Source organism: Anabas testudineus, chromosome 18, assembly GCF_900324465.2.
Source record: "Anabas testudineus chromosome 18, fAnaTes1.2, whole genome shotgun sequence".
In the NCBI taxonomy this organism is placed as follows: domain Eukaryota; kingdom Metazoa; phylum Chordata; class Actinopteri; order Anabantiformes; family Anabantidae; genus Anabas; species Anabas testudineus.
In genome coordinates this window covers 19964017-19988605 of record NC_046627.1, presented here as the reverse complement: position 1 = coordinate 19988605, position 24589 = coordinate 19964017, and the positions used below count along the sequence as shown (strand labels likewise).

General features: G+C 39.1%; 3 protein-coding genes across 3 annotated transcripts; all 3 read left to right on the top strand.

The window, feature by feature from the left end:
- Positions 1-364: 364 nt before the first annotated feature.
- Positions 365-8528, top strand: LOC113157773 (protein mono-ADP-ribosyltransferase PARP14-like). Its single transcript, XM_026353398.1, has 12 exons — positions 365-394; positions 720-884; positions 1150-1374; positions 2091-2145; positions 2511-2657; positions 2824-2886; positions 2973-3149; positions 3251-3433; positions 3535-4152; positions 4751-4887; positions 5665-5845; positions 6156-8528. The coding sequence occupies exons 1-12, from the start codon at positions 365-367 to the stop codon at positions 6440-6442; spliced, it is 2268 nt and encodes a 755-aa protein (XP_026209183.1). The 3' UTR covers positions 6443-8528.
- A 756-nt stretch (positions 8529-9284) lies between these two features.
- Positions 9285-16624, top strand: LOC113157212 (protein mono-ADP-ribosyltransferase PARP14-like). The gene is made up of 11 exons (XM_026352541.1): positions 9285-9682; positions 10101-11142; positions 11717-11771; positions 11925-12071; positions 12175-12237; positions 12324-12500; positions 13718-13900; positions 14002-14619; positions 15070-15206; positions 15408-15588; positions 15934-16624. The coding sequence occupies exons 2-11, from the start codon at positions 10249-10251 to the stop codon at positions 16218-16220; spliced, it is 2742 nt and encodes a 913-aa protein (XP_026208326.1). The 5' UTR covers positions 9285-9682; positions 10101-10248; the 3' UTR covers positions 16221-16624.
- An 809-nt stretch (positions 16625-17433) lies between these two features.
- LOC113157211 (protein mono-ADP-ribosyltransferase PARP14-like) lies at positions 17434-24519 on the top strand. The gene is made up of 14 exons (XM_026352540.1): positions 17434-17682; positions 17871-17986; positions 18234-19730; positions 19822-20058; positions 20475-20699; positions 21190-21244; positions 21400-21546; positions 21673-21735; positions 21821-21997; positions 22096-22278; positions 22360-22980; positions 23247-23383; positions 23528-23708; positions 23926-24519. The coding sequence occupies exons 1-14, from the start codon at positions 17511-17513 to the stop codon at positions 24216-24218; spliced, it is 4104 nt and encodes a 1367-aa protein (XP_026208325.1). The 5' UTR covers positions 17434-17510; the 3' UTR covers positions 24219-24519.
- Positions 24520-24589: the final 70 nt, after the last annotated feature.

Genomic DNA, 24589 nt, shown 5'->3' with positions numbered 1-24589 from the left:
CTTCACTTGCAAGTCAGGACGGCACACAGAGAAGAGTCTTCATTTTTAAGTTCAGAATTTTGTGTAAATGGATAAATACCAACATCCATTGTTTTTTGAAGGAAGATCTGACAGGACACACTTTCAAAAAAGTTCTGGGAGAGGTGATTATGAGATGATTTAATTATGAGAGTGAGTGAGTGTAAAAAAGGAAAACACAAGGTAAGGAATCCCTTTGTGTTAAAACTATTTTTATATACTTTGCAATTTTAGTGTGCTTTTATTGCGACTCACTATAGTAAACTTGTTGCTCCTGGAAACCAAGAAAGGACTTTGCAAAGGAAATTTCACATTGTCTTGCTTCCTAGTAGGGTCTCGGATAACTATGAACCGAAACAGTTCACCACAGAGACAGGTGAGCTACAATCATCCTTTAGAAAGTCCACTGCATTCAGTGTTGTGCACTTTAAGTCTATTTAAGGTTGTTAAACTAATGTGCAATACTGAGAAAGACATAAAATATCTGCCCACACAGCTTCCAGTAAGACAGTTTTACATTTATGGTAAAGATAAAGACGCAGCCAAAATATCAGGGCAGACCAGTTGGAGTGGATTTCTGAGCAGAGTCTGCAGAGGGCTGTTCCTATCATTTATAATTTACAGGATATCTAATTTTAATAATGATTGGGTTTAGGTGAAGTATATGATTTTTTTAAGTTTATATGTGCTTTCTTCTTTAGACAGTCTCAAAAACAAACACAAAAAGCCTTGAGAAGATAATAAAGATTGAAATTTACCTCCTGTATTACCTGAGGGACAACCCCAAAGCATATAAAGTACTACAGAAACAACTCTCTGCTATCGGCTGCACAGTGGAGTTAAATTTCGATGAAGAGGAGGCAGTGGTGAGAGAACAAACCTGTGCTGCAGAGCAATGGGAGATACAGGTAGATCAGATCTTCACCAGTCTTACTGACAGCTACATTTGCCATCATGTGTTTGACCCAAAGCAAATCAAAATCCTAATGCAGGATCCGTCCTTTGTGACTGATGATATCAGAGTCTACACAGAGCCGGGTTATTCTGTGGTTGTGGGAGAGTACGGTGCTGTGACTGAAAGGGTTAATAATCTGGAAAAGAGTGTGGCAGCCAGGAAAGAACTGCAAATAGGCTCTTGGTAATGGACTGAGGAAGTGTTTAGACCTCTGTGTCCAGCAGGGCTATGGTTCAGTGGCCTTTCCAGTCATTGGACCTGGAATACTTTTAAAATACCCGCTGAGAGAAGCTGTTCAAGTGCTGACTGATGAGATTCACCAGTTTGGATTGTCTGCGTCCTCTGGGTCTCTCTCCACCATTCACATTGTCATTAAACCGGGCTATCCTGACTCTGAGAAGGTGAGACAAACCTATGTAATGTAAACAGTGTAAAACAGCATGTGATGATTGCAACCATTTAGGTATTTGCACGTTGTGTAACTTGTTTAACATGTCGATCCTTTTATGGCTAATAGTCAAGTAAAATACCAGTCAGATGTGTTTTTGAGTCAAAGTAAGGAATTGTGTTGCATGTGTTAAAACTATATTGTGACATTTTACGATATTTTTTATAACTGTCACTATAAAAATAATACTATTTAACAACAATACACAAGTCACATTACGGTTTTGAGCACATCAATTAAGTATTTCCTTCACATTATGTTGCATCTAGGTTTCATTTATTTACTGTATTATTTGCCTAAATCTCCTATAGTCAGTTTGGCAATATTGGCTTTAGTTTCTCGAAACACCACCACAATCCTTCCTGAATTAAATATGTTTTGTACTGCTCGAAAATCTGCACAGATCTTGTAGTAACATTGTTTTCGACTGGAGGCGGCGAAACACTTTTATAGGATTTGACACAACTGTTGCTGACTATATTGTATAATGGCATTAGTCTTGGCCTTGTGCCTTCTCTCAGGACAGGGAGTGGGTATAGGTGACTGCTCCTGGCACTGGAATTACAAACATTTAAATCAAAACATCTTAAAATCTTAACTGGGTCAGATCACCATCAACATCACTCCTCTCAAAAACCAGCAGGTAACAACAAACATTTGTGTTTACAGTGCTATCATGATGTCTACAGAAACCTGAGCTTGAACATGAACCAGGGAGGTCGAGGTAAACTAGATAAAAAACACTGAAAATGTTAGTACTGTATGTAATACTCATGTAATACTATTAATCTAATATAACTTTTGTCTGTGTACAAGTATGAACACCGCGGTGCATACAGTATTTACTTTATCATAAGTAGAAGTAATGCATTTAAAGTATTGATAACGTATATTACATTGTGTTACATGTAATGTATTACATTACTTTGCATTACAGATCCGTGAATGTGAAAACACAATAATAAATCGTTATATTTAAATTTAAGTATTAGTAGAGTAAAGATACTTTATTTATTTCCATCACTTACAGTACTGTCAGTCATCAGTTTACAGGTCAGACAAATTAAAAACTTTTTTTTTTCCTGTCAGTAATCTTCCCGTCTCTCACCAGTGATCTTGATGAGATCACTGTGAATGTGGGAGGTGGTGTGGAGCTACAGCTGGTATTTGGTGACATCACTAATGAAACTACAGATGCTGTGGTAAACACGACCAACTTCACTGATTTTGAAACAGGTATTGTAGGACTGAGCTTCTATGGATGGTCACAGTAAAAAACAAAGACACAAGGATTTTGGCAATATGTGAGTGGTTGCAGGATGTCTCTGTGACCAAAAATATTGGACTTTCACAATAACATTTAAAACAATACATTTATATTTAGCAATTTTCTTTTCTACAGACAGCGTGTGCAAAGACATTTTAACTAAGGCTGGACCCCAGGTGGAGGCAATACTGAAAACTGGTGAGAAAATAAATGAGCTACACAATCCTGAACAAAACACATTCAGCAGCTTTTTACTCCTTTTGTCTTCACCTGTTGGTGTGTAGAAGGACTAAACCAGGGAGCTGTTGTCAGAACACCGCCTGGATTGTTCCCCTGTAAAACTATTCTACACGTGTGTGGACAACAGGACGCAGGCATCATTGAACAGCTGGCATGTCGCATTATCCGAGATTGTGAATCCGATCAATACAAGTCTGTGGCCATTCCTGCCATATGTGCTGGTAAATATTGTGTGAAAGACAACCTAGAAAAGAAAAAACAAAACTAATTAATGATAATTACAAACAACAATGTTGTTGAATGTCATTTTTGGTTTATGCAGGTGTTGGTGGTCTGGATCCTGATGTTGTAGCACAGGCTATTCTCCGAGGGATTAAGACCACCACATCCTCCACTCCCCTCCATTTTGTCACCAACATTCGTCTTGTACTAAATAAGATCAATGTTTTTATGGCATTTAAACAACAAACAACAGAGATGTTTCCACATGCAGTTATCAGCAGAGGTAATGAGCAGTCACATCGTGATCCTCCTTTTTATGGTTGTTTAAATTATCTTCTGTGTGTGTTATTTTCAGTAATGATTGTCTGTTGATTCATTTTTCAGTGTCAGTGTCTCAGTTGCCTCACGTACCACAGCAACGGTCCACAATGTTGATTAACACAAACCCAATCTTCACCGGTACCCATACGGGTCAGCAGCAGAGGTCTGTCTTCATATTCGTAGGTCTTGTTAAAAAAAATGTTGAAGATGCCAAGACAAAGCTGAAGGATGTGTATCAGGCTCAGTGCTCCACACATAGTTTCACCAAGGAGCAGCTGACAGGTCTCACCCAGGACGACCTGAAGGGCCTGGAGAAGACAGTGGAGGCTGAAGGTCTGTGCATGCAGAGGGACCAGTTTGGCAGCTTGACAGTGAGCGGGTTAAAACATGGGGTCAACCAGGTGAAGCAGATGGTTCAAACCACAGCAGCCTTTAGGGGAGAGATGAGAGCGAAAGAGGAGGAGGATTTATACACCCGTGTGACTTGGTGCATCCTGGGACACAGCGGCAAATGGGAAAGGCTCCCCAAAACAGCCAATTACAACCTGGAAAAGAGTGATGTAACTGGAGGAATAGTGGACGCACAGGGAATCTCCTGGAGTGTGGATCTACAGAGGATGGAGGCCAAAAGACACAGAACTGGACAGACGGCACAACTGAAACGACTTGAGAATCTGCCAGGTGAGATGATGGATCTTGAAAATGAATTGGTGAATAATTTTAATAATAAAAGTTTTTTATTTATTACATTCACAGTTGACGTACACAAGTTAATAAATGATAACAGAGATAGTCACGCTGTTTCCCATTTCCACTCTTTATGCTAAGCTAAGCTAACTTCTTTCTGACTGTATGTATAAAATGAGTGGGCAGATACAAGAGTGGTTTTATTCACCTGCCTCTTAGCAAAGATGAGGCAGGATGCAAATTAGCATATGTTGCAAAATAGTGCTTTAAATCTCAAGATTAATTAGCAATAAAGGGTCCCATTATAACTTTTTTAAGACCCTGCAAATTACATCTCATTTCTCAAAATGAGATTTATCTCCATCTTCAACAGAAACCATCAACATGCATAACAACATTTAATAGACAGTGTGTATTTCACTTTAATTTTCATACATTTAAATACGTATACATAACATAAGTCTACTGGATAAAGTTAGAGATCCAACAACACAACCTTAGCAAACCTGACACAAAAATAAAGTTACACTCTGCTTCTCTTTATGGAGAACTTTATAACTTGAATGACTAGGTGGTGTTTTTAATTTTTCAGACCTCACTATCCCTTTGTACTGGGACAACATGGGGAAAGGTGAAAATCTAAAGGTGGTTGAACTAGAGCCTTCCTCTGCAGAGTATCAGACTGTGGAGAAGGCCTTCAGCCGAACTGTAACCAAGACTGTAATAAAGGTGAGCCAATGGCTTCCACAAGGAGAAATTTGATTTTGTGTACATTTCAGAGGCACATAATGTGAAAATACAGTTTGTACATACTGAAGTAAAAATGTCCTCTATACACCACTTATTGAATCTGAAATTAAACACTCAAGATTTCCAGCTTTAATTCAGGAGGTCTGACAAAACTGTAGCATTAACTAATCATTTTCATACACATACACACTCTGGGAGGCAGCTTCATTATGGACTATGGCCTGTACCTTCATTAATCCATGTCCATTGAAACATATCAAAGGCTGGGGGATGGTTCTGGGTGCTAGTTTTGTATACTAAAAACTAAAGTGGCTGACCACAGAAATTAATGAATTATGAAAAGAGAAAATAAGAGAGGGAGAAGAAAAGTATCAGCTCATGATCCAAAGCATACTACATCATCTGTCAAAAACGGTGGGGGCAGTGTTATGGCCTGGGCATCCATGGCTGCAAATGGAACCACGTCAATGGTGTTTGCTGATGTATCAGGAGGAATTCTAAAGTGTATGGGCTGTATTTTCTGCTAAGGTTGACTGCAAAGGATCTTCATTTAAGGCAATCTTTGTGTTTAATATGTTAGCTTGTTTCATCATTTATGGGCCTCCAGAAATAGCGGTCTGTATAAAAGCTGAAAGCTTTGACTTTGATTACATCTCGACTGTTTCATTTGAAGTTCAACGTGGTTGTGTACAAAGGATATCAACTATTACTTATAAACCCTCAAAGTAGCTGCACCTTTTCGTTCTTTCTTGTTAGATCAAGCGTTTGCAGATTGTTCATCTGCTTCGTGCCTATGAAGTGCAGAAGAAGCACATTACTGATAAAACCAAACTGCAGGGAGGAGCAGAGGAAAAATCTCTGTACCATGGGACGACCCAGGACAACTGTGACTCCATCATTAAAACTGGATTCAACAGAAGCTTTGCTGGACAAAATGGTAACTGTGTTTTAAAACAAAAAATATAATTCAATCTGTCTCTGTTTAAAGCATAATATTCATTTATTTTGGTTATTTATTATAAGTTATTATATATAGTTTTCCATTTTCTCTCAATGAGCTGTTGCTTTCCTTACTTACTTTATATGTTCCTGCACAGACAAATCCTATATAAATAAATCTTTGTAAGACAACAGCTGTTGTTGCTGGTTATCCAGTTATCCTCTTAGTGGCAATAAATAACAACATAAGTAGGCTTTTGTTTACATATTTCTAAATTCTTCAATGCCTCATTTCTTCCTGTTCTCAGCAACTGCTTATGGTCATGGAACCTACTTTGCTGTAGACGCCAGCTACTCAGCTAACCCCACATACTCCAAGCCAGCTGCTGATGGTTCTCAGTTAATGTTTGTGGCTCGAGTCCTGACTGGTACCTACACTGTGGGTCGCAGCAACATGAAGGTTCCTCCTCCACGCAATGTCCTGCAGCCCCACGACCTCTATGACAGCGTGGTGGATAGAATAGACAACCCCAGCATGTATGTTGTGTTCCATGATAACCAAGCGTACCCAGACTACCTCATCACCTTTAAGTAACTGTGAGGAAAGAGCTGACATGGCAAAAATCATTTGTCCTTTCACAAAAATATAGAAATTTGATTTTTCTATTTTTTTTATGGTGGTGCACTTTAGATTTGCATAAATTAGTTAATCCACTTATTGTTTTCTGTAGAGCCAATCAAATCTTTACATAAAGCAGAAAATTCAATATTTTATCAGAGCAGGTAGTCTGAGCCTGAAGGGACTCTGCTACACAACAACTTACTCTAAGTTTTCATGTTATGTAGCCTCCTAATCTAATGAAACATTAACATGTCTTATCTGTTTGAATAAGGAAACACTGAGTGAAGTGCCCATATCAGTTCACAGGCTGGTCAGTGAATTCAGCCTGTGAACTGTCAAATGTCACTTGTTTGTTTCCTGTTTTTACAGAGTTGAGTCTGACAACACTAATAAGATTTTACACAAAACCAAATAAATGTGAAGAAAATTGTAAGTAAATGTGCAATATATAACACTAAACTGAAAAATATTGTTGTTCAGGAGCCGTTGGATACCTGCAGCTTAAATCCCTACAAACTGAAGTAGCACTTTAATCTTTTAATGACAAACAAATGCACTTTTTATGACAGTTTTCCAGTTATCCCTGCCCTGCTCACTGCTGATTACCTGGATCAGGTGTGTTCAGTTGAAGCTGGAAAATAAACTTATTTCCGATAATCAGCAGTAGGTAGGTCAGGGATGGCTGGAAAACATGCACGGCAGCACTGTTCTACAGCTGAGCAACAAACAGCTGAGTAAGCTGCAACCTGTTAAAAGAAAATCAAACATTAGAAATCTGATACTTAGTAAAATACAAATGCATCATATCAGCAGTAGAAACACAATCTTCCCAAAGACGTGTTTTTCCTTTTAACAATAAAAAAATAGAATGATAATAATAATAAGGACATTGCTTGTGGACTCTTGTTTGCGTTTTTCTTTCATTTTTCCATCGTGAAGTTGTCAATGGTACATTATGTAGTAATACTGTACAATGCTACATTTAATCAAAAGTCTAAAATCAAATTTCAGTCAATATTATTATTAATTAAATAATTATCCTTACACGTACCAATGTTATCATCAATGTTGATGATGATCTGACTATATTACATCACTGGTCAAAGTATCTGCACAAACAAGGAAATGTTTAAAGCTGAATTTGCTGGAAACTCTTAATGTCATTGGGTGTGTCAACAGCAAAACTGTAATAGTAAGAAAGTGGCTCTGAGAGTAAATTCAAGTGCAAGTAAAGCACTTCAGAGAATATTAGTAGGCAAGGTTTTCCAGAGACTTAGAAGAAGATCACAAGACTGGGGATCAAAAACTGGAGATATCTATACAGTATAATGTTACAATCATTCACAAAACAAACAAACAAAAAACAACAACAAAAAAAAAGAAAACGTAAGGTGAGATGAGATATTGAAAATAGTTTTGGTGCTGCAGAGAAATGAGAGCTACTCATGGATTATTTGTTCCTTTGTCTTACTGATGGCTCTGTTTACCATCATGTGCTTGACCCCAAAGCTAATGAGATTCCTACTTGTTATTTATCTACAGATGATGTTAGTAAAGACATCGTAACTATGGCTGAACTGAAAATTGGGTTTTAGATGCCTGTCTAAACAACAGTTAAAAGTGAACAGAGAGGTTTTTAAAACCCAGTCTGGATCACTTCAGTGTCACTGTGTCAGTGTCTCAGGCAGCTGATGCACCACAACATCCTCCCCTGACAGTTATAAGCATAGACGTAAACGTCCTCCATACCAGTTCTGACGAAGCTGATGAAGATGCTGACATCAACAATCTGAAGCAACTGGTGGAAAATCTTGGGTCTGTCTGGTCAGGGCAGCTGGACAGTGAGCAGATAAAGGATGGTGTTGACTAGATGATGCAGATGATTCATAGCTTTGTTCTGTAAAACTTAAGCTCAGAAAATACTAAAAAGCCTTAACTCTGTTTTCAGGAATGTCTGATGTTAAGATCTTTTTCTGCTGATAGCCTCCTTATGAGTTTCCCGACTGCATGAAGGACTGTTTAATTATCATGTATTTGAAAATGTATGATAATTTATGATAACGATATTGTGACATAAAAATAAATTATAGACCTTAATAGTTGCACCTTTATCATCCTGTAGTAGGCATGATTATTAGGAGGTTTTTAAGAGTGTAACAATGTGGACTGCTAAGTGAAATACAATTTTATGTAAATCTGCAATATAATTGTTTGTTGCTAGTCTAGTGTTACATTGTAAGAACTCACATTATCAGTCTTATTAAATCAGCAATAAAAGTCAGCTCAGGGACAGAACAGCGGGAGTAATAATTCTAATACACATATGAAGCATTGTAAAAGAGAACAGCAGCAGGTTTCTCCTAGAACAATCTAAACTAAATGGCATTACTTTACATATTCATGTTCCTAAATGTGGCTGCAGATATTAGCCTACAAAAATACTGTTCACAGCTGAAGAGTGCCTATTAAAACCTCAATGAGTAAAAACCATAATTCAAGATAAAGTAGTAAACACATACTCGGCGGGTGATGTACAGCTTGTAAATAGACTTCTGTATGTAGCGTACTACCTGGTGGGAAAAACCCAAACAACATTGTCAGTATAATAAATCAGTTCACTTTCCCATCTCTGATGTAGCAACCCGTAAACAATTAAAAACTCAGTTACCATCTGTTTGAGCTGTGGACGTTTAAACTTGAACCATGGAGATTAAGGATATGACGACAGGGTGTGACATCAGTAGGGAGCCCCAGCAGGTAGACACCTGCAGGTGACCTGGTAGCTGCTCTGCCGCACCCTGTCTGGATCATTTTCTTTACACGGAGGCTGCATTATAAAACCTCCCCTCGTTTTACTAAGGCTTAAGACTTGATGGAATTATTAATAATAGTTAGAACAATAGATTGTCTTACTGTAAATTGGTTTAATACGCAAATGTGGAAAATTGAAAGACTAACTTTCATTTTGCTGGCTCAATAAGTTGATATCTTGTTTTATTTATTTCTATTTTAAGACTTTCTGTTCAGCGGGGTTACATGAAATGCGATGAACTGAAAGTGAAACTAAATAAGAGCAGCTTGAGTACACGGCTCACTTGGAGGGTTAGGGTGGCACACACGACAAGATATTCTTTTAAATGTTGTCCTATACATATACAACCAATCGACTGTTGTTTAAAGGAAAAGATCTGACAGACAGATACAAGTACACAGGTAAGGACACGACTCTGTGGGAGGAGGTGCTAAATGCTTCACGTAAAATAAAAGTAAGGACTTACTATGTGTTGAAATGATACAGCCTTTATATAGAATATACTTTGTCTGCAGTTGTAGTTTAAATATAGGTTTTTGTTGTGACTTGCGGTCACACTATTGATTTCTCAATAGTGTTCTATTTCTGTGATGGTTAAGGATTTCACTTACTTTTTTTTGCCTTAGCACTGAGTTACATTTCTATTGTTTTAAAAGCCACAACTCCGAGCACTAATAATCACTAATGGTGTAAATGTTTTAGACTTAGATACATATCATAACTGGCATAATGTTTTTAAATGTAATTTATTTGGTTGATGTTTCGATAAATCTTGCAATTTTGATGGTCTAATAAGCTTTTTGGTTTTTGTAATAACAGAACCAACACAGAAGCAACTGTGAAATGGAGAGAAGGAGGTCAAACTGGTAGAAGAAAAGCTAAAAAGGTTTGCTTAATAAAGACGTGCATATTAACTGGAAGTTAAACACTCATCATTTTGGGAAGGGTCCATAGTCGTGATAAACTAATGAACAAAATAATGGAAAAGAGAGTTAAGCTCCCTACAGATGTAATCACCTTTATAAAAACCAGTGGTGTCATCTCCAAGTACCAGGCTCGCTTCCAGCAGAGCTTCAAAAGTCCTGTTTCTCTAGAAGTGGGATCAGACCTGGTTCTGTCCAGTCTGTCGTCTGGTGCCCTGGATGAGGCTCTGGCAGCAATAGAAAGGGACCTGAGCCTGGACATTGTGCAGCTCCAGGGTGCTGCAGCTGTGCCTCCACATCTAGACAGAATGAAAGAAATCCTCTACAAAGCGAAGAACGAGGTAAACTGTGGAGAGTTCAGAGTGGACTTCAGCTTCATCTCAGCAGTGAGTGGAACGGCACTGACTAAGGTACGACTTGTTGGGTACAGTGAAAATGTGAACAAGCTGAAAGAGGTTCTGCATGACAACGAGTTCAACCACCATGTGATAGACCTATCTCCTGACCTGGTTGACTGTTTCTACGAAATCTTAGACCTGGTTGAGATGAAGCAACCTGAGGTGACCTTGAAAGCTTCACATTTCCCACATCCTTGTGTTCGTCTGTCTGGACCCCGTTGCCTCGTACGAGAAGCTCAGACAAACCTAAAAGCAACTCTAGCCAGTCTGACAATAGACACACTGGTTCTAGACGGGTCAGGGGCTCAGAGGTACTTCGAGGAAGACGGTAAATTGAACAAGGAGCTGGTAGAAAGCTCCTGTCACGTCATTATCAGGAAGCAGCGAAGTGTGAAAACTAAGCCACTAAGCACCAGGAGCCCCATCAGTATCACACCTAGATCTGTCATCACCACTGGACACTTGGGGAACATTGTTGGGAACATGGTGGACAACAAAACAAATCTGAAGATCAAGCTTGGATGTTTGGAGGATGAGCAGGTAAAACCCAATTGAATCAATTCACCATTCACATTGTCATTAAACCTGGCTATCCTGACTCTGAGGAGGTGAGACAAACCCATTGTCTTTTACTAATCCCTGAAGGAAACTTTTGTTAAAAAAGTAAAATTATGATATAAATTAAAATTAAAAAATAATTATAATGCACATAGAGTATATTGCTGTGGTTATGGCCAATAGTAAATTAAAAAAAAAAAAAAAGTGTAGATGCATTTTTTTAAAATTAAAATGCAATGAAAGTTTATTCCCCGTTACTTAGTTTATTAGTTTATATTTTTTCATCACAGCTCTCACAAAAAGCACAAACACCTGTTGTTCTTTGAAGAGCAGAGCTGAGTCCTGTGCCAGTCTCGCAGTGTGACAGACGCCCCAGTGCAACATCTCTGTGTACAGAACCTATTCATGAGCCTTACCTACCTGATCTTAGGGGTGGACCCTGTACTTTGCCTTGCAAGTGTCCCTCTGCATTGTTAAGACCACTGTTACATCTGTATACATGATTTTCAAATGAACATATCAGAGCATATTTAATTGCAAACATTTGCATTCACAGCACTACCAAGACATCTACAGACACCTCAGCTTGAATATGAAGCAGGGAGGCCAAGGTAAACCAGAGAGCTATTCTGATTGGTCTGTTAGTAATAAACAAATACAAACATCTTCTATTCATATCTTTATTTTAAGGGCTGATATTATGTTTTACCATGTAATCAGTAATCAGACCAATAAGAAACATCATATGGTTTTCTTTCTCTCAGTGATCTTCAGGTCCCTCAATAGTGACCTTGATGAGATCTCTATATCAGTGGGAGGTGGTGTTAAAATACAGCTGGCATTTGGTGACATCTCCAATGAGACCACAGATGTTGTTGTGAACACCACTGGCTTTACAGATTTTGAAACAGGTAGGCAAGAGATCCAGGAGGTGGGAAAATATATTATTATATTATTGTCTTAGGGAGTTGTGCTGTAAACCATGTCGCGGCCTCAGTTGTGTTTATTCTACAGACAGTGTGTGCAAAGACATTTTAACTAAGGCTGGACCCCAGGTGGAGGCAATACTGAAAACTGGTGAGAAAATAAATGAGCTACACAATCCTGAACAAAACACATTCAGCAGCTTCTCACAGCTTGTGTCTTTATTTTTTCGTGTGCAGCAAAAGTGAACAGAGGAGAGGTTTTTAAAACCCAGGCTGGATCGTTTCCCTGTAGAAGCATTTTTCATGTGTGTGGACAACAGGATGCAGGCATCATTGAAATTCTGGTGTGTCGCATCATTCGAGATTGTGAATCCTCTCGATACACATCTGTGGCCATTCCTGCCATCTGTGCCGGTAAATATTTTGTAAAAAACAATCAAGGTAAGGGTAATGTCCCTGTGAGGTGCTGAAGTGTTCTCTGGTTTTTGTAGAGCAAGCACGAGAACGGTATACAGTGCCAATAAAAAAAGTATTAATTCCCTCTGATGTTTCATCATTTATTGACATTATACATCACTCACCGTCAATAAAAGTTGGCGACTCTGACAAAACAAATTGTGGAAAATACCTCAATATTGTTAAAGTGAAAACATGTTTCTACACAGTAATGCCAATTAAATAAAAATATGTAAGGGGAAATCACTGTTTGCATTAATATTCACCCACTTTAAACTGACTGACCTAATCCAACGGAGGTCCAGATATTTGGTGTTAGTGGTCCCACAGCTAGTGAAATAGGGATCATCTGAGTGCAGTGAATGCACCTCAAGTGATTGCAGTATAAATACGCTTGTCTCTGGAAGGTCCAGTCACTGGTTAATCTGTATTCCTGGCTACTATAACACCATGAAGACAAAAGAAATCACCACAAACATACCATCCTCACTGTAAAACACAGTGGTGGCAGCATTATGCTGTGGGGATGCTTCTCGACAGCCGGTCCTGGAAGGCTTGTTAAAGTAGAGGGTAAGATGGATGCGGCAAAATAAAGGACAATCCTGGAGGACAAGCTTAATTGGTCGGCTAGACAACTACAGCTTGGAAGAAGAGCCAAGCAGGACAATGGCCTGAAGAATACAGTGAAAGCTACACAGAAACTGTTTATTGACAACAAGGTGAATGTTCTGGAGTCAAAGCCCAGACCTCAATCCAATAGAGAATTTGTGGATGGACTTGAAAAGGGCTGTGCACACCTGATCCCCATGCAGCCTGACAGAGCTTGAGCAGTTTTGCAAAGACGAATGGCAAAAAATTCTAGTGTCCAGATGTACAAGCTTAATTGAGACCTATCCACACAGACTCCATGCTGTGATTGCAGCCAAAGGTGCATCTACTAAATACGGACCTGAAGGAGGTGAATATTAACGCACACACTGATTTCACGTTATATATCTTTGTAGAAATCTGCTTTCACTTTGACATCAATGAGTTTTTTTCTGAAAGTTTTTTGTCAGTCGCCAACTTTTGTGGACCACAACTGATTTATAATGTCAATAAAAGGAAGAAACGTCCAAGGGGGTGAATACTCTTTTTTATAGGCACATCATAAATGTCATTTTTGGTTTATGCAGGTGTTGGTGGTCTGGATCCTGATGTCGTGGCACAGGCTATTCTCCGAGGGATTAAGACCACCACATCCTCCACCCCCCTCCATTTTGTCACCAACATTCGTCTTGTACTAAATAAGATCAATGTTTTTATGGCATTTAAACAACAAACAACACATATGTTTCCACATGCAGTTATCAGCAGAGGTAATGAGCAGTCACATCGTGATCCTCCTTTTTATGGTTGTTTAAATTATCTTCTGTCTCTGTTATTTTCAGTAATGATTGTCTGTTGATTCATTTTTCAGTGTCAGTGTCTCAGTTGCGTCACGTACCACAGCAACGGTCCACAAGGTTGATTAACACAAACCCAATCATCACCGCTACCCGTACGGGTCAGCAGCAGAGGTCTGTCTTCATATTCGTAGGTCTTGTTAAAAAAAATGTTGAAGATGCCAAGACAAAGCTGAAGGATGTGTATCAGGCTCAGTGCTCCACACATAGTTTCACCAAGGAGCAGCTGACAGGTCTCACAAAGGACGACCTGAAGGGCCTGGAGAAGACAGTGGAGGCTGAAGGTCTGTGCATGCAGAGGGACCAGTTTGGCAGCTTGACAGTGAGCGGGTTAAAACATGGGGTCAACCAGGTGAAGCAGATGGTTCAAACCACTGCAACCCTTAGGAGAGAGATGAGAGCAAAAGAGGAGGAGGATTTATACACCTGTGTGACTTGGTGCATCCTGGGACACAGCGGCAAATGGGAAAGGCTCCCCAAAACAGCCAATTACAACCTGGAAAAGAGTGATGTAACTGGAGGAATAGTGGACGCACAGGGAATCTCCTGGAGTGTGGATCTACAGAGGATAGAGGCCAAAAGACACAGAACTGGACAGACGGCAAAACTGAAACGACTTGAGAATCTGCCAGGTGAGATGATGGATCTGGACAAGTTTATAGAGTAAAAGTAAAAATAGACATGGTAATTAATGACTTGTTAATAGTATGTCTAAATTGGGTACAATGTTGTAGATAATAACAAGTTACTCTAAAACAATCATTAGAGATAAGTTTATGAGTATTCGTGAAGCCAAAAAAAAAAATCCTATTTGATTAATGTCAGGAAGAATCTCCATGATCGGATCTGACCCTCCTTAATAATGTGTCTCTATCTCATGTCATTAAGTCAAAATAAGAGCCAAACAGAAAGTAAGCAAAGGGCAAAACTACAAAATACAAGTTTGCTGTTACATAATAACATCACATGGCTAGTATTGACAACATTAAATTAGTTAACACACAAAACTAAATTCTTACAATATGTAAATATCCATCAAGTCACTCTCACACCTTCACACCTTCAATGAATTTTTTTTTCAGACCTCATGCTGCCTCTTTACTGGGACAACATGAAAACTGGTGAATATCTTCGGGTGGTTTCTCTGGAGTCCACCTCTGCAGAGTACCAGACTGTGAAGCAGGACTTCAGACGAACTGTCACCAGGACTATAATGAAAGTGGGTCGAAACATTGGATTGTTTGGAGCTTTGAAAAGCTTTCCATTTTCTTATTGCACGGTTCCCTGCCTAACACCTTATTAATCTGTCTTTGATGTTCATATACTGTACATAAATTGCATATTGAATATTTTTAATTTATAATAGCTTTTAGAGTTTCTTCATATTTCTAATATATCCCTTTTCGTTCTTTCTTTTTAGATCGAGCGTTTGCAGAATGTTCACCTGCTTCGTGCCTATGAAGTGCAGAAGAAGCACATTACTGATAAAACGAACCTGCAGGGAGGAGCATTGGAAAAATCTCTGTACCACGGGACGACCCAGGACAACTGTGACTCCATCATTAAAACTGGGTTCAACAGAAGCTTTGCTGGACAAAATGGTAACTGTGTTTTGTTACGGTTTTCGCTTTTTAAATGTGTTTAATGTGTAATATACCTTGATTTTAGTTTTAAAATCTTTTAAATGGGCTGCTGCTTTACTTTTATAATTTTATTCATCCCTGTAAAGTAGAAGGATTTCCCTGAAAAATATGGGACTGTTTATGGAAAAAGAAAAAAGAAATGGAGGAAAGGAGGAAATGTAATAGTTGTTGCTCATCAGCGTATCTGTCAGTGACAAGATAGAAAATAGTAACCAAATTTATTTTTTACATGTTACAATGCAAAACCCTTTAATACGTACATATTTCTAAATTCTTCAATGTTTCTTTTCTTCTTGTTCTCAGCAACTGCTTATGGTCATGGAACCTACTTTGCTGTAAATGCCAGCTACTCAGCCAGTCCCACCTACTCCAAGCCAGCTGCTGATGGTTCTCAGTTAATGTTTGTGGCTCGAGTCCTGACTGGTACCTACACTGTGGGTGGCAGCAACATGAAGGTTCCTCCTCCACGCAATGTCCTGCAGCCCCACGACCTCTATGACAGCGTGGTGGATAACATACACAACCCCAGCATGTATGTTGTGTTCCATGATAACCAAGCGTACCCAGACTACCTCATCACCTTCAAGTGACTGTGAGGAAAGAGCTGACGTGGCAAAAATCATTTGTCCTTTCACAAAAATATAGAAATTTGATTTTTATTTATGATTTTTTTTTTCTTTTTTTATGGCGGCACACTTTAGATTTGCGGTAGAGTCAATTAAATCTTTGCAAAAGACAACAGTCGTAAATATGAATGACTGTGAAGAAAAAGTACAAAATATAAATATGCAAGTAGATGTGCAATGCAGCAGCACTATTTCTCAGGTATTCTATTTTATATCCGTTACTGCACTAATCTTTAAAAACTACACAATGCACTTTTCCAGGCTTATAAACATGTATTAAGACCAATTACCTACCTGTTATAAAGTTTTAGACTTTGTGATTAATAAAAATAAAGATGGTTAATAAATAATACAAATAATGAGATACTTTATTGATGCCCTTGGGGAAATTGTGGTTGGACATCTGCCAGGCAGTACATATCTGCCCTCTGTTTTTGTCCAAGCTCTACAAGTAACACATGTAATCAAATAACACATAAAGTACACGCACACACATACTGTTAAACATTTTGTAAACATATTGTAGTTCATTCTTAATTTGATTGACATTTGGTATAGGCAGAGAAATTAATTTTATATTTCATATAGTAAAAATATGATAACAGATCTACTATTTATACATTTTGATTATTGAAGTGAAGTGATTTTATAAAATGAAACAGATTCTACATTAATTTGTATCTCTTCATTTCTGAAATGAAGCAGACCACTTTATCTATGTGTACAAAACTGCAAACCATCCAACTAGAAGACTAACTTTAAAATGTATTAATAGTTTTGTACTGCTCAATAGGACATCTGGTGGTTTGAAATGGTAATACTGCACATCAACAGTATTTCCAGTACAGTATTACTAGAATTCAGTATTCATTGCAATAAATTAGATTTTACTTTTTTATAGTGTTAAATCTCAAGACATAAATGTCAAAAATGTGATTAGTGAAAAATTTATTTTGAAGGAATAATTATTAGTATACATGTGTGAATATCATATTCTCAGTTATTATCAAGTGTTATATCGTCATTATTTTACATCACTGGTCCAAGTACCTGCAAAATAAGACAAAAAGGGGAAATGCCCCATCTAAAGGTACATTTAAAATAACTGGGTGTGACAATTTGCAAACACATATAAGGAAGTGGCACTGACAGTAAGTGAAAGTGAAAGTATAGCGTTTAGAGAAATGATACACTCAGGACGGTGCACACACAGAGCAAAGACCGGTTACAATTAAAAGTTGAAACTGGAGTAAAATGGACGAATACCAGCATCCACTGTTCTTTGAAGCCAAAGATCTGACACAAAGAGACAAAGAGAAGCTCAGGAGACACTTTTTAAAAAGACGGGACTCTGGGGGAGGTGACTGTGGAATGATTGAAAAAATCGGAGACAACATTTATAAAATCAGTTTCAAGGAAAAAGAAGGTAAGGAATCACTTTGTGGGAGAATTATATATATATATATATACATATATATATATATATATATATATATATATATATATATATATATATGTGTGTGTGTGTGTGTGTGTGTGTGTGTGTGTATGCAGAATGCCCTTTATCATTTTAGTTTAAATATGCATTTACTGTGACTTTGAACGTGTCCACAGATCAGGAAAGGGTTCTACAGAGAAAGTTTCATACTATCTCGCTTCCTAGTGGAGAGCTACATCTGACCTTGAGCCGAACCAGTTCACCACAGACTCTTAATCAGCCACCGACACAGGTGAGCTAATATTAACCTTTAGAAACCTTTGCTGGCTGTTTCATTATCATGCAAACACAAACGGCAGAGAAAAATGTTGTGGCCAGACCAGTTTGACTTTAAGCAGAATTCTTAACAACATCTAATGATCAAAATGATTTGTATATATTGAAATAAACATTTCTGTTCATATTATTTATAACTTACAAAAAAATCAAATCAATTAGTTTTATAATACAACAAAATAAAACTTGATTTCCTTCTTTAGACAGTCTCAAAAACAAACACAAAAAGCCTTGAGAAAATTTTCAAGATTGACATTTACCTCCTGTATTACCTGAGGGACAACCCTAAAGCCTATAAAGTACTACAGAAACAACTCTCTGCTATCGGCTGCACAGTGGAGTTAAATTTTGATGAAGAGGAGGCAGTGGTGAAAGGAGATATTGAAAAAGCACCTGGAAGAGGCTTCGGTGCTGCAGAGAAATGGGAGATACAGGTGGATCGAGTCTTCATTGGTCTCACTGACAGCTACATTTGCCATCATGTGCTTGACCCAAAGCAAATTAGAATCCTAATGCAGGACCCGTCCTTTGTAACTGATGATATCAGAGTCTACACAGAGCTGGGCTATTCTGTGGTTGTGGGAGAGTTTGGTGCTGTGAATGACAGGATTGCTAATGTGGAAAAGAATGTGCCAATCCGTAAAGAACTGCCAGTTGTGGAGAAAAGGTTTAAACTGATAGAAGAGGAGTTTACTCGAGAAATGCGTGCCCATTACTCAGAAGTTAAAGTACTCATTGGTAACGCCATGGTAATTTTGGAGGGACCTGAGAAAGAGGTGCAGTTAGGAACCACAAAACTTGATGAACTGATGAAAAGTGTAAAAGAAAGAAGAGTGAACCTCCCTACAGAATTAATCACCTTCATAAAAACCAGTGGGGCCATCTCCAAGTACCAGGATCGTTTCCAGCAGAGTCTAAGAAATCCTGTTTCCCTGGAGGTGGGATCAGACCTGGTTCTGTCCAGTCTGTCGTCTGGTGCCCTGGATGAAGCTGAAGCAGCAGTAAAAAGGGACCTGAGCATGGACACAGTGCAGCTCCAGGGTGCTGCAGCTGTGCCTCCAGATCTAGACAGAGTTAAAGAAATCCTCAACAAAGCGAAGAACGAGGTAAACTGTGAAGAGTTCAGAGTGGACTTCAGCTTCATCTCAGCAGTGAGTGGAACGGCACTGACTAAGGTACGACTTGTTGGGTACAGTGAAAATGTGAACAAGCTGAAAGAAGTTCTGCATGACTACCAGCTGAACTATGTTGGAACACAAGAAGCTATGGACCTATCTCCTGACCTGGTTGACTGTTTCGACAAAATCTTAGACCTGATTGGGATGAAGCAAACTGAGGTGACCTTGAAAGCTTCACATTTCCCACATCCTTGTGTGCTTGTGTCTGGACCCCGTTGCCTCGTACGAGAAACTCAGAGAAACCTGAAAGCCACTCTAGCCAGTCTGACATCAGACACACTGGTTCTAGACGGGTCAGGGGCTCAGAGGTACTTCGAGGCAGACGGTAAATTGAACATAGAGCTGGTAGAAAGCTCCTGTCAGGTCATTATCAGGAAGCAGCAACGTGTGCACTCAAACCTAAGCGTGATATCTAAACCACGAAGCATCAGCAGCCCCAGCGCCCTTAGCATCACACCCAAACACCCAGACCCACCGAAAACAAACCTGGAGATCAAGATCGGCAGTATAGAGGACGAGCAAGTGAGACCACTTCTATACTTCTATTTTGTTCTACTGTAAATCTACTAATACAATAACAGTGGAACATTAACATGATTTTATATTTTTACAGGTGAACGTGTTGGTGGCCCCCATGCTCAACAAAAAGCTGACTTCTACTAAAATTGGCAAACATCTGTCAAGGAAAGCAGGGGAGATAATGAAGAGAAACTTTGACCAGATGGCAGCAAAGTGTACCATTGGTCCTGGAGATGTTCTGCAGCTTGATGGTCCTTCATCTCTGGGCTGCTCCAAGCTCTTATTCATTGAGTGTCTGCCATGGGATGGAGTCAGAGGGAGGAGTGTACAGGTAAAGTGAAATACTGTCGTACATTTAAAAAACGCTACTGGTGATGAGTACAAGGCCATTCATAATCGACACAGTTCTAACACCTGAAAACTGACAATAATCTGACACACACCTGTAGGCGGCAGCCAGATTATCTCATTTCATTTTTTTCATTTTTATGATTTCTAGTGTGTTTTTTTATGCCTTTTGTGTCTTTTTCTAATACTTGCATTTAAAACATACTACACGAATTAAGCTGCCTTTTATTTAAAAGATTAACAATATATTTAGCAGTAAGCATATTTGTCTTATGTGGCCTTGTTCCTTGTTTAATAGACTTCAGTTTCAACTCAATTCAACAAGTCTACACATCACATCATATGTTGACTTTACAAGGTGAATCCATTATAACACAATGTCGGACTTTTGTTCCACAGGCTCTTGGTGATGGGCTGAAGAAGTGTTTGGACCTCTGTGTCCAGCAGGGCTGGAGTTCAGTGGCCTTTCCAGTCATTGGACCTGGAATAATTTTAAAATACCCACTGAGAGAAGCTGTTCAAGTGCTGACGGACAAGATTCACCAGTTTGGATTGTCTGCGTCCTCTGGGTCTCTCTCCACCATTCACATTGTCATTAAACCTGGCTATCCTGACTCTGAGGAGGTGAGACAAACCTATGTAATGAGTATAGTTAAAAAAACAACGTGTGATGATTGCAACCATTTAGATATTTGCAAGATGTTTAACATGTTTAATATACATTGTATTTGTATATCCTATTATAGTTAGTATTGAAGTAAAATAGATAGTGGAAGTAAATGTGTTTCCTAGTCAGGGTAAAACATTGAGTTTCTTGTCAGGTGGTGATTCAAAATTATTTTGCAACATTTTTTATCTGATACTGAAATAACAATATGACAAAATAAAAATAGTACTATTTAAAATATAATAAGCCTTAGGGTTGTTTTAAAATACCCACTGAAAGAAGGCATTGAAGTACTGACTGAAAAGCTTTAGCAGTTTGGAGTATCTCCTCACCATTATTAGACTTGGCTATGCTAACTTAGTAGAGATGACAATTGTCTATTGTAACTAAGGCGCAAGCATGACATATTAATATGAAAGTGTTTAATGCGATTGTTTTAATTTACAGTGCTACCAAGATGTCTATAAACGTCTCAGTTCAAATTTGAACCAGGGGGGCCGAGGTAAACTAGAATGCTGATCTCAACATTTTCAATTGTTAACGACAATTAGGGATTTGCTATGCTATATAAAGGCTGACACAATTTAATTAAACACAGGCAAAACAGCATCAGTTTGCATGCCATTTAAATATGACATATTGTTTTATTTCTCTCAGCAATCTTCCGGTCCCTCACCAGTGACCTTGATGACATCAGCATGACTGTGGGACATGGTGTTAAACTACAGCTCGTGTTTGGCGACATCACGAATGAGATCACTGAAGCCATTGTGAACACAACAGACTTTGTTAATTTTCATAATGGTGAGTTAGAGCTGCTGTAGCTGTTGTTTATGGTTGTGGTCCAGACAGGGATGTCAGTAGTAAGTAGGTACAGGTGTCCATTTGAGCTCATGTAGATTCTGACCTGATATTGACTTTACTCAATAGATGGTGTGTGCAAAGATATCCTAACTGTAGCTGGTCCAGAGGTGGAGGCTGAACTGAAAGGAGGTGAGAAAATGATCAAGTAGACGTTTTCAAACAACAAACACTTTCCAGTTTATTAATAATTTTCTCTTTGGTGTGTTGTCTGTAGCAAAAGTAAACAAGGGAGAGGTTTTTATTACCCAATCTGGGGCATTCCCTTGTGAAGCTATTTTACATGTCTGTGGAGAAAAGGACGCTGGTGTCATTGAACAACTGGTGTGTGACATAATTCAACACTGTGAAACATTTGAATTCAAGTCTGTGGCTATTCCTGCCATCTGTGCCGGCAAGTAACGCATACAACAGTACACAGATCTGATAGTCAGGTGTTTGGTTCAGTCAGTGTTTTAATTTTGTCAGTAAAAATTCAAACTGTTTCTGCAGGGGCTGGTGGGATGGACCCAGGTGTTGTGGCAGGAGCCATCATCCGAGGGGTCAAAACTGCCACATCATCCACCCCCCTTTTCTCTCTCACTAACATCCACCTTGTCCTGATTAAGATGAATGTCTTCTTGGCATTTAAGGAGGAGGCAATGCAGGTGTTCACTACAGCTGTAATCCACAGAGGTGATTGAAAGTTTCACAGCCTTCGTTCTCTCATATCATTGGGAATTTGCACTGACTGGTTCTGTTTAACCCATTTTACAGTGTCAGCACTTCAGTTGCCTCATGTACAACAACAACAGCCACTGTCTGCAAATGCAGATTTAAGCACCCTTTACACCAACACTACAAATCAGCAGTCTGTCTTCCTGTTCCTGGGTCTTAGCACAAAGGATGTCTACACTGCCAAGACAAAGCTGAAGGATCTGTATCAAGCTCAGTGCTCAACGCAAACGTTCACCAAAGAACAGGTGGATGGCCTTACACAGGACGACATGAAGGATCTGGAGCAGCTGGTGGAGACCCAGGGTCTGTATACACAGTGGGACCAGCCTGGCCAGGGTAGCTTAACAGTGAGCGGGTTGAAAGATGGGGTGAACCGAGTGATGCAGATGATAAATGCATGTATGCAAGGCTCCCTGATAAGAGTGGTAAGAGACAGGGAGGAGGATGATTTGTACACCCGTGTAGCTTGGTGCATCCTAGGACAAAATGGAAACTGGGAGAGACTCCCCAAAGCAGCAAACTACAACCTGGAAAATAATGATGTAGCAGGGGGGATAGTAGACGCACAGGGCACCTCATGGACGGTGGATCTACAGAGGACGGAGGCCAAAAGACAAACTGGACAGACGGCAAATCTGAAACGACTCCATAATCAGCCAGGTAAGAGGACGGGTTATACAGATGAGAAGTGATGACACAAAAATACCTTACTGATGGTGGGGTTTGAGGCAATAAAGATGCTTTAGGATATTAGTCAAAATAGCAAAAATGTCCTGTGATTCATTTTTAAATTGACTCATACAGGGAGGCACAGAGGTGTAGTGGTGAGCAGTGTCACCTCTCAGCAAGAAGAACCTGGGTATACTAGCTAGTGAAAGTCTAAAGTCTGATATTTTTTATTTACCTTCTCCTCTAACACCTTTCAGACTTCACTCTGCCTCTGTACTGGGACGACATGGCTGATAATGAGACTATGAAGGTGGTTGCCCTACAGCCTTCCTCTGCAGAGTACCGGTCAGTGAAGGAGGCCTTCAAACGAACTGTCCCCAAGACTGTAATGAAGGTGTGTAACTTTCTTTGAAGAATATTTTTCTGTAAACGCACCATCACCCTGTCATATTTACATGCAAACAAAATGCATAAATGTGTTTGTTCTGACTGTTTCTCAGATATGTAAAGATGTTGCTTTTAATCTTTGCTTTGTCAGATCGAGCGTTTGCAGAATATTCACCTGCGTCGTGCCTACGAAGCGCAGAGGAAGCTCATTACTGATAAGAACATACTGGATGGTGGAGCAGGTGAAAAGCTCCTGTACCACGGGACGACCCAAGACAACTGTGACGCCATCATGAAAAATGGCTTCAACAGGCGCTATGCTGGGCAAAATGGTAATGATCTCTGGACAAAAAGAGTGCAACACTGACATCTGTAGACTGTGGCTGCTTACTGGTGTTGCTGCTGCACCACCTTTTAAGCAGCTTCAGGACGTGTCTTTAAAAAAAGAAACGTGCTTGTAGGAGTTTAGAAGTTAGTTTAGCTTTGTAACAATCAATCATTTTATATCAATGGGTGCTTTTTATTAATTATATTTCTTCTTATTTTCAGCAACTTCTTATGGACATGGAACCTACTTCGCTGTAAGTGCCAGCTACTCAGCTAACCCCACATACTCCAAACCAGCTGTTGATGGTTCTCAGTTAATGTTTGTCGCTCGAGTCCTGACTGGTACCTACACTGTGGGTGGCAGCGCCATGAAGGTTCCTCCTCCACGCAATGTCCTGCAGCCCCACGACCTCTATGACAGCGTGGTGGATAGAATAGACAACCCCAGCATGTATGTTGTGTTCCATGATAACCAAGCGTACCCAGACTACCTCATCACCTTCAAGTCATGGTGATGGAAAATTATCTATTTAACATTGTGTGAGCTCAGGCAAATACAGAGTTAGATGTGTTTTCATGTACAATTATGTAGCAGTGTCTAGTTTTAATCAAAATGATGCCAAGGTTTTCTGCACAAACTGCTACTTAACTGTCAGAGGATCTTTTACTATTGCACTTTTTATATTTACATGATGTACTGCACTTTTTCTGGATTTTGAGACAGACAATGAACTGAATTTTATTCACCTAAAAAGCCATTTTGTAGTTTAAATGTCAATCTAAAGTTTAATAAAATCCACCAAAACATTAAGGTTGCCTGCATGAAATGATGGAGCTGGTTTCAAATGAAGTAAAGACGGCAAGATGACATTCAGTTTTTAACACT